Below are 14192 nucleotides of genomic sequence, written 5' to 3' on the forward strand. Positions count from 1 at the left end.
CTTTACCACTCGCAGTTGAGGCGGTGGCTCTGTAACCGTTGCGCAGCCGCAGCTCATGTAACAGGTTGTTTCACTTGAGCCCAAGATCCCCCACGCCAGCACCTTCCCGCCGAGCTCTCCAAGCGCTGGGCAGCATGGCCTGACATGTGAATGGGAAGGTGGCTGTGGCCACTGCGTGTCCTGGGGCCCCACCCCTTCCACAGGGCAGCCGCGACCTGGCCCTAGGACCCTGGCAGGCATCCAGAACAGCCTGGCACGGCCCCTGCCGGCTATGGGCCTTCCCAAAGGCCCTTTGTTGCGGAATATGGGGGGCTCGAAGAAGAGCTGGGCAGTGGGCCTGCAGGGGCTCAGAGGGCTGACTCTTCTCCGGCACCAGATGAGGAGACTGAGGCTCATGCGGTTGAGACCTCTCAGCTGGGGCTGTGGAGTTGGGCATTGACCTGGCCTTCAGCCCCACCCCGCTCTGCCCTGTAGCCCCCACTTCCCCATAGCCCAAGCCTTCCTTACAGCATCTTAAAGTCAGGGCTAGGGATGAGGCTCGGCCAGGCGACCTGCCTCTCATCCTCACAGGTGCCAGTGTACCTCGCAGGGGTGGCACGGGCTGGGCTGGCGGCACACAGGAGGGGGCCCCAGCCAGGCCCCACGGGCCTGAGAAGAGCCCCGCCCCTGCTCTGCCTGCAGAGGTACAGCCCTGTGGTGGAGGCTGGCTCGGACGTGACCTTCAAGTGGACCATCGACGACAAGCAGTCGCTGACCTTCCACAATGTCGTCTTCAACGTCATCTACCAGAGCGCTGCCGTCTTCAAGCTCTCGGTGGGCGGGGGTGGGTGGTGGACGCTCGGGCGGATGGGCACAGCGGGGGTGCAGGCAGGCGGGGGTGGTGGGCGCACGGGCAGATGGGCACAGCGGGGGTGGGTGGTGGACGCTCGGGCAGATGGGCACAGCGGGGGTGCAGGCAGGCGGGGGTGGTGGGCGCACGGGCAGATGGGCACAGCGGGGGTGGGTGGTGGACGCTCGGGCAGATGGGCACAGCGGGGGTGCAGGCAGGCGGGGGTGCAGGCAGGCGGGGGTGGTGGGCGCACGGGCAGGTGGGCAGGGGGGTGGGAGCTGAGCGCGCGGGCAGGCGGTGCTGTGGGCGCCGGCAGGGCGCTTTTGCATGTGGGGCTCACCGACACCTTCTCTTTGCTTTGCTTCTGTCCCAAGGACCCCGTGGCGCCCAGGGGTGAGTGTGGGGAGGGGCGGGGGGCGTTGTGCGGCCCCTGCTTAGCGCCGCCTGTCCCCGCAGCTGACGGCCTCCAACCACGTGAGCAACATCACCGTGAACTACAACGTCACGGTGGGGAGGATGAACAGGATGCGCAACCTGTGGCTGGCACCTGTGCCGTCTGTGCTGCCCCAGAATGCCACCGTGGCCCTGGCGGCCAGCGTGCTGGTGGACTCGGCTGTGGAGGTGGCCTTCTTGTGAGTGTTGCCTGGCGGGGCGGGGCTGGCAGGACCCAGGCTGGTGACATCCACGTCTGTCCTCAGTCCCCTTGGGTCGGGGGTGCTGCGTGCCCGGCCGCCCGTGGGCAGGGGGCACTGTGCCACGGGTGCTGAGGCAGGCGGAGTGGGGTTGCAGCGGGTCTGGCTGGCACCCCACGTGCCCTCCCATCTCCTCCACCCTCTGTCCTGGCAGGTGGACCTTCGGGGATGGGAACCAGGCACTTGGCCAGTTCAGGCCTCCATACGATGAGTCCTTCCTGGTCCCTGAGCCCGCGGTGGCCCAGGTGCTGGTGCAGCACAACATCACGCACACCTACAGCACCCCAGGTGAGGGCTGCGCACCCGCCACCCCAGCCACACGGCGGGGCTGCCTCCAGGAGTGCCGGCGCGAGCCCCCTCCGGACCCCCCCCGCCCCCCTCCCCCACTGTGACCTGGCCCTTCCGGGGGCGAAGAAGCCGAGGGTAGCAGGGAGTGCCCAGGCACCAGGTGTGGGAGGGACAGGCCCTGGTGGCGGCCCAAGTCCAGTGCCGGAGCAGTGCCCTCCTGCTGGCCTTTGGTTTCTCAGCAAGGGGGCTGGGGGCCCTTCCTGTGTGCGGCTCAGACCCAGCAGTCACGGGGGTGGAGCACTGCCAGTGATGCCGTGCATCCCCACAGCCCCGGGCTCACCCACACACTTGTTCAGCCTCTAGGGAAGTTATACAACTGGATTTGGAAAGCTCGCCTTCCTCGTTGGGCTTCTTACCCCAAACGTGGGGGTCTTGGAGCTGGGGGCTCAGGGTGGCCCCTAACTGCACCCCCGCCCCACCTCCCGCAGGCGAGTACACCCTGATGGTGCTGGTGTCCAACGCCTTCGAGAACCTGACGCGGCAAGTGCCCGTGAGTGTGCGGGCCGCACTGCCCGCTTTGGCCGTGGCCGTGAGCAGCCAGGTCCTGGTGGCCGGCCGGCTGGTCACCTTCTCCCCGCACCCGCTGCCTGTGCCCGGTGGCATCTCATACACGTGGGACTTTGGGGACGGCTACCCCGTCGTACCGCGGAGCCAGCCCGAGGCCGAGCACAGCTTCGCCGCGCCGGGTGTGTACCACGTGTGCCTGCAGGCCAACAACACGATGAGCAGCACCGCGGCCTGCGCCGACCTGCGCGTCTTTGAGGAGCTGCACGGCCTGAGTGTGCACCTGAGCCCTGTCGTGGAGCAAGGCGCACCTGTGCGGGTCAGCGCCGCCCTGGAGTCGGGGGACAATGTCACGTGGACCTTCGACATGGGGGACGGCATGGTGCGCTCAGGCCCCACGCCTGTGGTGGAGCACGTGTACCTGCAGGCGCAGAACTACACGGTGACTGTGCGGGCGGTCAGCCCCGCGGGCAGCCTGGCCCAGAGCCTGCCCCTGCACGTCTTCGTCCTTGAGGTGCTGAGGCTCGAGCCGACCACCTGCATCCCCACACAGCCCGAGGCCCGGCTGACGGCCCACGTCCCCGGGGATGCAACCCACTACGTCTTCGACTGGACCTTTGGGGACGGCTCCACCAACACGACTGTGCGGGGACACCCTTGGGTGACACACAACTTCACGCGGTCTGGCACCTTCCCTCTGGCACTGGTGCTGTCGAGTCCTGCAAACAAGGTGCATTACTTCAGCAGTGTGTGCGTGGAGCCCGAGCTCAGCAACGTCACTCTGCAGCCTGCGAGGCAGCTCGTGCGGCTTGGGGGCGAGGCACGCCTGGAGGCGCGCGCCTGCCCCCCCTTCCCCTACCGCTATACCTGGGACTTCGGCACCGAGGCCTCTGCCGTGCTCACCAGAGGCCCTGAGGCCTCTCACACCTACCAGGCTCCCGGCCTCTACCTGGTGACGGTCACCGTGTCCAACAACGTGTCCAGCGCCAATGACTCGGCGCAGGTGGAGGTGCAGGAGCCCGTGGCCCTCGCGGGTGTCCAAGTGAACGGCTCAGGCGTGCTGGAGCTGCACCGGCCCTACCTGTTCTCCGCCGTGGGTGGTGGCACCCCCGCCAGCTACCTGTGGGAACTGGGCGATGGCAGGTGGCTGGAGGGGCCCAGGGCCGTGCACGCCTACAACAGCACAGGCGACTTCAGCGTGCGGGTGGCCGCCTGGAACGCGGTGAGCCGCAGTGAAGCTCAGCTGAACGTCACCGTTGAGCAGCGGCCGTGGGGGCTCGTGGTCAATGCCAGCCGCACGGTGGTGCCCCTCAACGGCAGCGTGGGCTTCAGCACCACCCTGGAGGCAGGCAGCCCCGTACGCTACTCCTGGGTGCTCTGCGACCGCTGCACCCCGATCCCCGGGGGCCCCACCATCTCCTACACCTTCCGCTCCGTGGGCACGTTCAACATCAGCGTCACGGCCGAGAACGAGGTGGGTGCCGCCCAGGACAGCATCTTCGTCCACGTCCTGCAGCACATCGAGGGGCTGCAGGTGTGGGGGGGTGACGGCGGCTGCTGCTTCCCCACCAACCGCACACTGCAGCTGCAGGCTGTGCTGCAGGACGGCACCAACGTCTCCTACAGCTGGACTGCCCAGCGGGCTGGGGGCCCCACCCTGGCTGCCAATGGCAAGGCCTTTGCGCTAACCGTGCTTGAGCCTGGCACCTACTACATCCAGCTGCGTGCCACCAACATGCTGGGCAGTGCCTCAGCCAACCGCAGCGTGGACTTTGTGGAGCCCGTGGGCATGCTGGCTGCTACTGCGGTGCCCAACCCGGCTACCGTCAACGAGAGTGTCGCCCTCGGTGCCGAGCTGGCGGCTGGCAGTGGTGTCGTGTACACTTGGCACCTACATGGGGGGCTGAGCTGGGAGACCTTGGAGCCGGCCACCACCCACACTTTTGCCACCCCTGGCCTGCACCTGGTCACTGTTATAGCAGAAAACTGGCTGGGCGCGGCCAATGCCACCATCGGGGTGTCCGTGCAGGTGCCCGTGAGTGGCCTGAGCATCCGGGTGGGGCGGCTGGACCTCGGCTTCGTGGTGGCTGGTTCTTCCGTGTCTTTCTGGGGCCTGCTGGCCTCAGGTACCGACGTCAGCTGGAGCTGGGCCGTGCCGGGCGGCCATAGGCACAGCCAGAACATCACTGTGGCCTTCCCTGACGCCGGCACCTTCTCTGTGCAGCTCAACGCCTCCAACGCGGTCAGCTGGCTGGCGGCTGAGTACTGTCTCGCGGTGGAGGAGCCTGTCGTGGGCCTGGTCCTGTGGGCCAGCGCCAAGGTGGTGGAGCCTGGGCAGCCCGTGCACTTCCAGGCCCTGCTGGCCACCGGCTCCAATGTCAGCTTCCACCTGCTGGTCAGCGGGGCCGGCCCCGAGCTGCTGCCCGGGCCCTACTTCACGCGCAGCTTCCCGCAGGTGGGGGACTACCTGCTGAGCGTGCAGGCAGAGAACCACGTGAGCAGGGCCCAGGCCCAGGTGCGCGTGGCCGTGCTGGAGGCCATCGGGGGTCTGCAGGTGCCTGGCTGCTGCGAGCCAGCCATCGCCACAGGCGCCGAGCACAACTTCTCGGCCCGGGTGCAGCGGGGCTCACGTGTCGCCTACGCCTGGTACTTTGCCCTGCAGAAGGTGCAGGGCGACTCGCTGGTCATCCTCTCGGGCCGCGACGTCACCTACACCCCCGTGGCAGCAGGGCTGCTGGAGATCCAGGTGCGCGCCTTCAACGACCTGGGCGGGGAGAACTTGACGCGCGTCCTGGAGGTGCAGGACGTCATCCAGGAGGTGGCGCTGCACAGCAGCAGCTGCTTCGCCAACCGGTCAGCCCGCTTCGAGGCAGCCACGCGTCCCAGGCCTTGGCATGTGACCTACCACTGGGACTTTGGGGACAGGGCCCCCACCCAGAAGACGCAGGACCCTTGGGCCGAGCACGCCTACCTGCGGCCTGGGGACTACCACGTGACGGTGAACGCATCCAACGCAGTGAGCCACTTTGTGGCACAGGCCACAGTGACGGTCCGTGTGCTGGCCTGCGAGGAGCCCGAGGTGGACATGGCCCTGCCCCTGCAGGTGCTGATGCGGCGCTCGCAGCGCAACTACCTGGAGGCGCACGTGGACCTGCGCGGCTGCGTCACCTACCAGACCGAGTACCGCTGGGAGGTGTACCGCACTGCCAGCTGCCAGCGGCCTGGGCGTGCGGCCTGTGTGGCCCTCCCTGGAGTGGATGTGAGCCGGCCCCAGCTGGTGGTGCCGCGGCTGGCGCTGCCCGTGGGCCATTACTGCTTCGTGTTTGTGGTGTCCTTCGGGGACACGCCGCTGGCACGCAGCATTCAGGCCAACGTGACTGTGGCTCCCGAGCGACTCGTGCCCATCATTGCGGGTGGCTCATACCGTGTGTGGTCAGATGCACAGGACCTGATACTGGATGGGAGCCAGTCCCACGACCCCAACCTGGAGGATGGCGAGCAGACACCACTCAGCTTCCACTGGGCCTGCGTGGCCTCATCCCAGGTCCACCTGCTCAGCCTTGCCAGGCCCTCCTCCCCGCCCTCCTCCCCCCTGCATCTCCGTTGTCCTCTCCCTGCATCTCCGTCCTCCTCGCTCTCATCCCCGCGCACCTGCTCCATGCATCCATGCCTCCTCCCCACCCTTCTCGCCCTGCATCCATGCCTCCTCCCCGCCTGCCTTCCCCCTGCATCCATGTCCTCCTCCCTGCTCTCCTCCCCCCTGCATCCCTGCCCTCCTCCCTCCTGCATGCCCGCCCTCCTCCCTGCCTGCATCCAGGCCTAGTCTGGGCTCAGAGCTTTGGTCCCAGCAGGGGTGGGGTGTGTCCTCCGAGCACCCTGGCAGGCTGGCCAGGCCCTCATAGCCCGCTCTACTACAGGGCGAGGCAGGCGGGTGCACACTGGCCTTCGGGCCCCGCGGGAGCAGCGTGCTCACCATTCCCCGGGAGCGGCTGGTGGCCAGCGTGGAGTATACCTTCCATCTGACCGTGTGGAAGGCTGGCAGGAAGGAGGAGGCCACCAACCAGACGGTGGGGGCCACTGGGCACGGGCCTGAGGTGGGAGGGGGAGCAAGGAGGGCTGTTTTCCCTCATCAGCAGGTGACTTGATCACCCACTGCTGATGTAAGGCGTGAGATGTTTTGTATTTCGGGTGGTTGTCAGGTCCTTTCTGAATCACTGTTGCATTTGGTATGGATTGCGTGTAACTGTACACCATATTTCAGCATTGTGCTTTCCCAAACTGGGGTATTGCTACACTCTAAATTTTAAAGGAGCAGGAAAAGCTCTGGGGTCTTAAACCAGAAGACGTGTGTCCTGGCAGTGCAGAGGGAGAGTGCTAAGTGAAGGAGCCCTTCCCCAGCTCCCGTAGACAGTGGTGGTCCCAGACTCGAGTCCACTTGTTTCTGGGTGGGATGGGGACATGTGCAGGTGCGTCCAGGGTTAGAGGCCTGGAGGTGGCTAGGAGGAGCCAGGGGATGTAGGGCCAAGGAGCTGTCCGGGGAAGCCACCTGCGGGCCACCTGGGGTCCTCCCAGGCAGAGGGAACAGCATGGGCAGAGATGTGGCCTTGTGCCCCATAGGCTTGTGGTGCCCCTCGTGGGTCTGCTCCAGGAGAGCAGCTCCAGGGCATCTGGCGACCCCTGGTGTGTGGGTGCGGGACCAGGTGTGGCCTTGATGTGACCCCCACTGTGACCACAGGTGCTGATCCGGAGCGGGCGGGTGCCCATTGTGTCCTTGGAGTGTGTGTCCTGCAAGGCACAGGCAGTGTATGCAGTGAGCCGCAGCTCCCACGTGTACCTGGAGGGCCACTGCCTCAACTGCAGCAGTGGCTCCAAGCAGGGGGTGAGTGGGGGAGAGTGGATGGTGGTCCTTGTGACAGGGTCTAGCTGGCCCTGAGGCCAGGTTCCTCTGGTGGAGTCCGAGGACCCGGGGTGCAGACTAGGTGGTCCACAGGCCCCCTACAGGCCCACCCCTGCCGAGCCCCCATTGGCCCTGCCCCTCGTACAAGCCCCGCCCCTTCTTGGTGGCCCCGCCCCTCCCAAGCCCCTCCCCTCGCCGGCCCCGCCCCCGCCCCATGGCCATCCTGTCCCGCAGCGCTGGGCGGCGCGCACTTTCAGCAACAAGACGCTGGTACTGGACGAGACCACTACGTCCACGGGCAGCTCGGGCATGCGGCTGGTGGTGCGGCGCGGGGTCCTGCGGGACGGCGAGGGCTACACGTTCACGCTGACGGTGCTGGGCGCGTCGGGCCAGGAGGAGGGCTGCGCCTCCATCCGCCTCTTCCCCAACCGCCCGCCGCACGGGGGCTCCTGCCGCCTCTTCCCACTGGAGGCCGTGCGCGCCCTCACCACCAAGGTGCACTTCCAGTGCGCAGGTGAGCGTCCAGAGGGCCCGCGGGTGGGCACGGGGTGGTGCCTGACGGGGCGGCAGCCGAGTGACAGCTGCGGGGCCTCGCAGGCTGGCGGGACGCTGAGGATGCCGAGGCCCCGCTGGTGTACGCCCTGCTGCTGCGGCGCTGTCGTCAGGGTCACTGCGAGGAGTTCTGCATCTACAAGGGCAGCCTCCCTGCCTACGGGGCTGTGCTTCCCCCGGGCTTCCGGCCCCACTTCTCTGTGGGCCTGGCGGTGGTGGTGCAGGACCAGCTGGGGGCTGCCGTGGTTGCCCTCAATAGGTGAGATGGGGTGGGGGTGGGGCCAGGGCAGTGGGAGCCCTGCCTCAAGGGGAGCAGGTGGGGAGGGGAGCCGGGCTGGCTCACACTGGCTCCTGCTGTCCAGGTCTCTGGCCATCGCCTTGCCGGAGCCCCCAGGTGGACCCCACGGCTTGGCACTCTGGCTACATGGCCTGACAGAGCGTGTGCTGCCTGGGCTCCTGAGGCAGGCGGACCCCCAGCATGTCATCGAGTACTCGCTGGCCCTCATCACGGTGCTCAACGAGGTCAGCGGGGGAGGCCATGGGTGCCTGTTGCTGTGCAGGGTTGGGGCCAGGTGGGGCCGGGACCCGGGGGCTCTGGAAGGAGAGCCTCCACAGACCGAAGCTCATCGCTGGCTCCCAGTGGGGCAGGCTCCTGCCTTTGGTTGCAATTCCTGCTTCTGCCCTGAGCAGCTGCCAAGCACAGCACCTGAGCTGGTGAATCCCCTGCGTGGCCCCCTTGGTGCTGTGGTCCTGGCAGCAGGCGTCTCACGCAAACCCTGTGAGCTCTTGAAACCACCCTGGCCTGCATTAGGCAGCAGTGGGCTCTGGCTGCCCAGCCCATGTCCGTGGCCGTGGTGCGGGCGCCCCTGAGCTTTCCCTGCCCACTGATGAACCCCTCTGTCCGCTCCCCGCCCCCCGCAGTACGAGCAGGCCCCAGCCGTGGCCGAGGACTCTGGCCCTGCGCGGCAGTTGCGCATCCAGATTCGCAGGAATGTCACAGAGACCCTGGTTTCCCTGCGAGTCGACACTGTGGACGACATCCAGCAGATTGCCGCCGCGCTGGCCCAGTGCACGGTAGGGCGGCCAGGCCCACCGCACCCCCACCCCCGATCTCACGGCACCCCCGCCAGGCCTGGGACTGTGGTCAGCAGATGCCTGGGGTCACTCCAGAGGGGGTGTGGTGGCGGGTGGGCTGTGCCCCCTGACGGGGCCCTGGGGGAGAGTGGCGCCGGCTGTGGGCTGTGCTGTACCCCCTGGAGTCGCATCTGGGGAGGCCAGAGGCCTGCGCTGGCTGGACAGCCCCCACACAGTCGCTGCCACCCGGCCAGGCTGCAGGTGGGAGAGGGCGGGTTGTGGTGTGCCCCGGGCCTGGTGAGCGAGGCGCCTGCCCCACAGGTGCCCAGTAGGGAGCTGGTGTGCCGCTCGTGCCTCAAGGGGACGCTGCGCAAGCTGGAGGCCATGGTGCACATCCTGCAGGGCGAGACCACCCAGGGCACCGCGACGCCCACCACCATCGCCGACAGCATCCTCAACATCACGGGTGGGTGGGCTGGGCGGGGTGTGCGCGGCTGGGCACGGCTGGGCGCAGGCCCCAGGCTCCCCCAAGGTGCCCTGACCCTAGCCTCGTGCCTTCAGGTGACCTCATCCACCTGGCCAGCTCGGACGTGCATGGCCCGCAGGCACCGGCGTTGGGTCCTGAGCCGCCCTCGCTGCTGGTGGCCTCCCGGGCCTACAACCTGTCGTCGGCCCTCATGCGCGTCCTCATGCGCTCCCGCGTGCTCAACGAGGAGCCCCTGACGCTGGTGGGCGAGGAGATGGTGGTACAGGGCAAGCGCTCGGACCCCCTGAGCCTGCTGTGCTATGGCAACACCTCGGGCCCCGGCTGCCACTTCTCCATCCCTGCGGCCTTCAGCGGGGCCCTGTCTGGCCTGGGGGACGTGGTGCAGCTCATCTTCCTCGTCGACTCCAACCCCTTCCCGTTCGGCTACATCAGCAACTACACGGTTTCCACCAAGGTGGCCTCCATGGCCTTCCAGACGCAGGCTGGCACCCAGATCCCCATCGAGCGGCTGGCTTCCGAGCGGGCCATCACTGTGAAGATGTCCAACCACTCGGGCCAGGCTGCCCCTGGCCGCAGTGTCCCCGCCGGCTCCGCCGTCGTCCCCCCCCAGGCCTCAGTCAGTGCTGTGGTCGAGGCTGAGAACAGCAACCCGGCGGCAGGGCTGCACCTGCAGCTCACCTACACGGTCCTGGACGGTGCGTGCCGCCGCAGTGCTCAGACGGCCTCCGCCTGGCCACGTCCTCCCTGCAGGGGCGGCCACAGGGGTGGGCTGGCAAGCCAGCGGCTCTTGGGAACACCCCACGCTTGTGGTCTTTGGCAGTGTCTGTCTGCTGCTCTTGGGGTCCCCCGGTGCCCAGGAGAACAGGGTGTGGACGTGGTTCCCACTGGCAAAAGAGGGAAGGGAGGCTCAGAAAGACCATGGTGGGGTTCCCAGTCCCTGGCAGGCTGAGGAGAACTTCTGGGGGAGTGGGGAGTGGGATCATATGTCACCTCCAGCCCGAAAGTCTCCAGGGATCTCCACAGACAGGCCTGCTGGGCCCCGTCGCCCGAGGGCGTAGTGCTCCTGGGTACCCCTAGGTGTGTGAGCCGCTGGATGGTGCCCGACTGGGTGTGTCGCCTTCCCCAGAGCGCTACCTGTCTGAGGAGCCCGAGCCCTACCTGGCCGTCTACCTGCACTCTGCGCCCTGGCCCAACGAACACAACTGCTCAGCTAGCAAGAAAGTCAGCCCAGAGATGCTGGTGGGCAGCGACCACAGGCCCTATACCTTCTTCATCTCCCCCGGGTGAGCACCGCTGTGGCCGGGACGCAGGGCAGGCAGCAGGCCTGGGGTCGGCTGGATGTCAGGGAGGGGGTCAGCGGATAGGGGAGAGGCACTGTAAGGCTTGATTTTGCAAAGCCACGTGGGTCATCTGAGTAAGGGAAGGGCAGGAGGAGTGTGGAGTCAGGGCCAGGGTGGTGGCCGTGGGCAGGTGGGGATGGTGGGGCGCTGGCCGTGGGCTGGGGCAGGGGCCTGGGTCTGAGATCTCGGTGGGTGGGCACCATCAACAGGCCAGGACCACCCCCCGGGACGCAGAGCCCAGGGACCACCTGAGACACTTGGCCGATGTCTCCCCAGGACTGGGGACCCAGGTGGGAGCCACTACCTGAACCTGACGAGCCACTTCCGCTGGTCGGCGCTGGAGGTCTCTGTGGGCCTGTATGCATCCCTGTGCCAGTACTTCAGCGAGGGCGAGATGACCTGGCGCACAGAGGGCACAGCGGTGCTGGAGGAGACCTCGCCCACCCAGGCCGTCTGCCTCACCCGCCACCTCACTGCCTTCGGCGCCAGCCTCTTTGTGCCGCCCAGCCGCGTCCACTTCATCTTCCCCGTGAGTGGGGCCCACGCGGTGGGCAGGCGGGGAGACGTGGGGAGGTGACGCGGGCACAGAGCCCCCGGCTCTGACGGCCCCGCGCCCCGCAGGAGCCTGGTGCGGGCATCAACTATGTCGTCCTGTTGACGTGCTCCGTGTGCCTGGCCACCTACGCAGTCTCGGCTGTGGTCCTGCGCAGGCTGGACCGGCTGGACGCGAGCCGCACCCGCGCCGTCCCCTTCTGCGGGAAGGGCGGCCGCTTCAAGTACGAGATCCTGGTCAAGACCGGCTGGGGCCGCGGCTCAGGTGAGGCAGGGACGGCTGTCCGGGGAGCCTCGAAGCCCCTCCCCCAGGGGCCCCAGGCCGTTCTCGCCTCCGCTGTGTGGGGGGCCTGCCCCAGCGGGTGGCGGTAGAGCAGGCGCCCAGGGCCTGAAGGGCCTTCAGGTGACTCTGCTTCCCCCAGAGCTGGGACCGGGGGCCACGCTGCAGGTGCAGGCGGGCGGTGGGGAAGGCCGGCGCGGTCCTCCCGCTTCTCCGTGGCCTTTGTCTCCAGTCGTTGCTCACCCTTTGCGCTGTCCTCCCCCTGGAGGCTCGGGGAGGCTGTCCTAGCCGCTTTTTTGCTGGTTGTTGAGAACTTCTGTGGGGAAAGGGGCCCTGATGCTTCTCTGTGCCATCCTGATGGGAGTAGTTGCCCCCCTTGTAACTGCAGTCCGTCCCGTGGGGGCTGGTGAGCTGGGGGCCCGAGCAGAGGACGCCAGTGTTGCTGCATGTGCCGAGGGGGACAGGCCAGCAGGGCCCAGAGAACAGACCCTCCCACCTCCCCAGGCACCACGGCGCACGTGGGCATCACACTGTACGGGGTGGACAGCCGGAGCGGCCAGCGGCACCTGGACGGGGACAGAGCCTTCCAGCGCAACAGCCTGGACATTTTCCAGATCGCCACGCCCCACAGCCTGGGCCGGGTGTGGAAGATACGCGTGTGGCATGACAACAAAGGTGGGGCTCCTCCACCCCACCCTCAGCCCTGACTCGCCCTACCCCACCCCACCCTCAGCCCTGACTCCGCCCCACCCCACCCCACCCCATCCTCAGCCCTGACTCCGCCCCACCCCATCCTCAGCCCTGACTCCGCCCCACCCCATCCTCAACCCTGACTCCGCCCCACCCCACCCCATCCTCAACCCTGACTCCGCCCCACCCCACCCCACCCCATCGTCAGCCCTGACTCCGCCCCACCCCATCCTCAACCCTGACTCCGCCCCACCCCACCCCATCCTCAACCCTGACTCCGCCCCACCCCACCATCAGCCCTGACTCCGCCCCACCCCATCGTCAGCCCTGACTCCGCCCCACCCCATCCTCAACCCTGACTCCGCCCTACCCCACCCCATCCTCAACCCTGACTCCGCCCCACCCCACCATCAGCCCTGACTCCGCCCCACCCCATCCTCAGCCCTGACTCCGCCCCACCCCACCCCATCCTCAGCCCTGACTCCGCCCCACCCCACCCTCAGCCCTGACTCCGCCCCACCCCATCCTCAGCCCTGACTCCACCCCACCCCGCCCCATCCTCAGCCCTGACTCCGCCCCACCCCATCCTCAGCCCCACCCCACCCCATTCTCAGCCCTGACTCCGCCCCACCCCATCCTCAACCCTGACTCCGCCCCACCCCACCCCATCCCCAGCCCTGACTCCGCCCCACCCCACCCCACCGTCAGCCCTGACTCCGCCCCACCCCATCCTCAACCCTGACTCCGCCCCACCCCACCCCATCCTCAACCCTGACTCCGCCCCACCCCACCATCAGCCCTGACTCCGCCCCACCCCACCCCACCCCATCGTCAGCCCTGACTCCGCCCCACCCCACCCCATCCTCAACCCTGACTCCGCCCCACCCCACCCTACCCTCAGCCCTGACTCTGCCCCACCCCACCCCACCCTCAGCCCTGACTCCGCCCCACCCCTCCCCATCCTCAGCCCTGACTCCGCCCCACCCCACCCTCAGCCCCACCCCACCCCATCCTCAGCCCTGACTCCGCCCCCACCCCGCCCCATCGTCAGCTCTGACTCCGTCCCCCGCCCCCACAGGGCTGAGCCCGGCCTGGTTCCTGCAGCATGTCATCGTCCGGGACCTGCAGAGTGCTTGCAGCACTTTCTTCCTGGTTAACGACTGGCTTTCAGTGGACGCAGAGGCTCATGGTGGCCTGGTGGAGAAGGAGGTGCTGGCTGCAAGTAAGGCTGCCCCCCGCCCTGGGGCCGGGCTGGGCTGGGGTCTGTGCTCAGCTGCCTGCAGCCCCTCCTGCCCCCACAGGCGACGCTGCCCTGCTGCGCTTCCGGCGCCTGCTCCTGGCCGAGCTGCAGCGCGGCTTCTTCGACAAGCACATCTGGCTATCCATCTGGGACCGGCCACCCCGCAGCCGCTTCACCCGTGTGCAGAGGGCCACCTGCTGCGTCCTCCTCACCAGCCTCTTCCTGGGCGCCAACGCCCTGTGGTACGGGCTCGGGGGCCAAGCTGCCAGCAGGTGGGCACCGCAGGCGGCAGGCAGTCCTGGCCTGGCCCCCACCTAACCCTTCCTAATCCCACTTAAGCCCCCAGTCCCCCTAACCTCCCCTGGCCCTTTCCAGTTCCCCCTACCCCCCCAACTCCCCTGGCCCCCTCCAACCCACCCCGGGCCCAACCCCCTAACCCCCACCCCACATCCACTCACCCCTCACCCCCCATCCACTGACCCTGTGGCCTGGTCTCCCCGTGCAGTGTGGGCCCTGGCTCCCGTCTGGCTCCGCTGGATGCCGGCGCAGTGGCCATCGGCCTGGTGAGCAGCGTGCTGGTCTACCCCGTGTACCTGGCTGTCCTCTTCCTCTTCCGGATGTCCCGGAGCCAGGTTTGCTGTGGGGGGGCACAGGGGTGCAGGGGCTTGGGCAGCTGCTGAGGAGGGGGCAGAAGGAGCCTTGGGAAG

At 68.0% G+C, this 14192-nt stretch overlaps 1 protein-coding gene across 2 annotated transcripts in view; it reads left to right on the top strand.

Annotated features, from left to right (window-relative positions):
- The window catches only part of PKD1 (polycystin 1, transient receptor potential channel interacting), a 51723-nt gene that overhangs the window by 24047 nt on the left and 13484 nt on the right, over positions 1-14192 (top strand). For both annotated transcript variants that reach the window (XM_077142152.1, XM_077142153.1), the window contains 19 exons: positions 682-813; positions 1286-1461; positions 1676-1809; positions 2298-5917; positions 6291-6440; positions 7109-7252; positions 7505-7784; positions 7868-8081; positions 8185-8344; positions 8744-8896; positions 9218-9362; positions 9458-10078; positions 10510-10666; positions 11000-11252; positions 11345-11540; positions 12060-12230; positions 13324-13467; positions 13547-13757; positions 13991-14117. In XM_077142152.1, coding sequence (XP_076998267.1) covers positions 682-813; positions 1286-1461; positions 1676-1809; positions 2298-5917; positions 6291-6440; positions 7109-7252; positions 7505-7784; positions 7868-8081; positions 8185-8344; positions 8744-8896; positions 9218-9362; positions 9458-10078; positions 10510-10666; positions 11000-11252; positions 11345-11540; positions 12060-12230; positions 13324-13467; positions 13547-13757; positions 13991-14117 — 7188 coding nt within the window. The remainder of the gene's footprint in view (positions 1-681; positions 814-1285; positions 1462-1675; positions 1810-2297; positions 5918-6290; positions 6441-7108; positions 7253-7504; positions 7785-7867; positions 8082-8184; positions 8345-8743; positions 8897-9217; positions 9363-9457; positions 10079-10509; positions 10667-10999; positions 11253-11344; positions 11541-12059; positions 12231-13323; positions 13468-13546; positions 13758-13990; positions 14118-14192) is intronic.

Source organism: Tamandua tetradactyla, chromosome 23 (assembly GCF_023851605.1).
Source record: "Tamandua tetradactyla isolate mTamTet1 chromosome 23, mTamTet1.pri, whole genome shotgun sequence".
NCBI lineage: Eukaryota > Metazoa > Chordata > Mammalia > Pilosa > Myrmecophagidae > Tamandua > Tamandua tetradactyla.